The sequence below is a fragment of the Parus major genome, unplaced genomic scaffold (genome assembly GCF_001522545.3).
Source record: "Parus major isolate Abel unplaced genomic scaffold, Parus_major1.1 Scaffold273, whole genome shotgun sequence".
In the NCBI taxonomy this organism is placed as follows: domain Eukaryota; kingdom Metazoa; phylum Chordata; class Aves; order Passeriformes; family Paridae; genus Parus; species Parus major.
This window is the reverse complement of record NW_015379267.1, coordinates 116316-116721: the sequence shown is the minus strand read 5'-3', so window position 1 is coordinate 116721 and position 406 is coordinate 116316. Positions and strand designations below refer to the sequence as shown.

Genomic DNA, 406 nt, shown 5'->3' with positions numbered 1-406 from the left:
CCATCTCATTCCCAATCCCGGCTCATTCCCAGTCCCTGTCTCCCTGCAGTTGCTGATTCCCAGGCACTCGGAGCCCGGCCTGGCTGCGCCGTGTCCTGGTTTTTCCCGGGATTTGGGATCCGGGGGTTCCCTATTTCCTCCGGGATTGGCTCTGGCCCTTCTGCTGCTGCTGCTTCACCTGCGCCAGGATGTCCCGGATCTTGCGCTGAGCCATCTGGGAATGACAGCCAGGGATCCATGGAATCCATCCCCACTCCCCACTCCAGCCCCTTCCGCTCCCAATTCCCACCCAAATCCGGCTGCCTGTCCCAAGGCTCTGCCCTGCTCGTCCTGGGAATAACGGATGGGATCCATGGGATAACGACCCCAAATGTGTGGTCTGAGCACCCCGGGAGCACCCTGGGAA

The 406-nt window shown here is 61.6% G+C and overlaps 1 protein-coding gene across 1 annotated transcript in view; it reads right to left on the bottom strand.

The window, feature by feature from the left end:
• The window catches only part of IGF2BP1 (insulin like growth factor 2 mRNA binding protein 1), a 25405-nt gene that overhangs the window by 10661 nt on the left and 14338 nt on the right, over positions 1 to 406 (bottom strand). Inside the window, exon 6 of the mRNA XM_019005395.1 lies at positions 179 to 214. Coding sequence (XP_018860940.1) covers positions 179 to 214 — 36 coding nt within the window. The remainder of the gene's footprint in view (positions 1 to 178; positions 215 to 406) is intronic.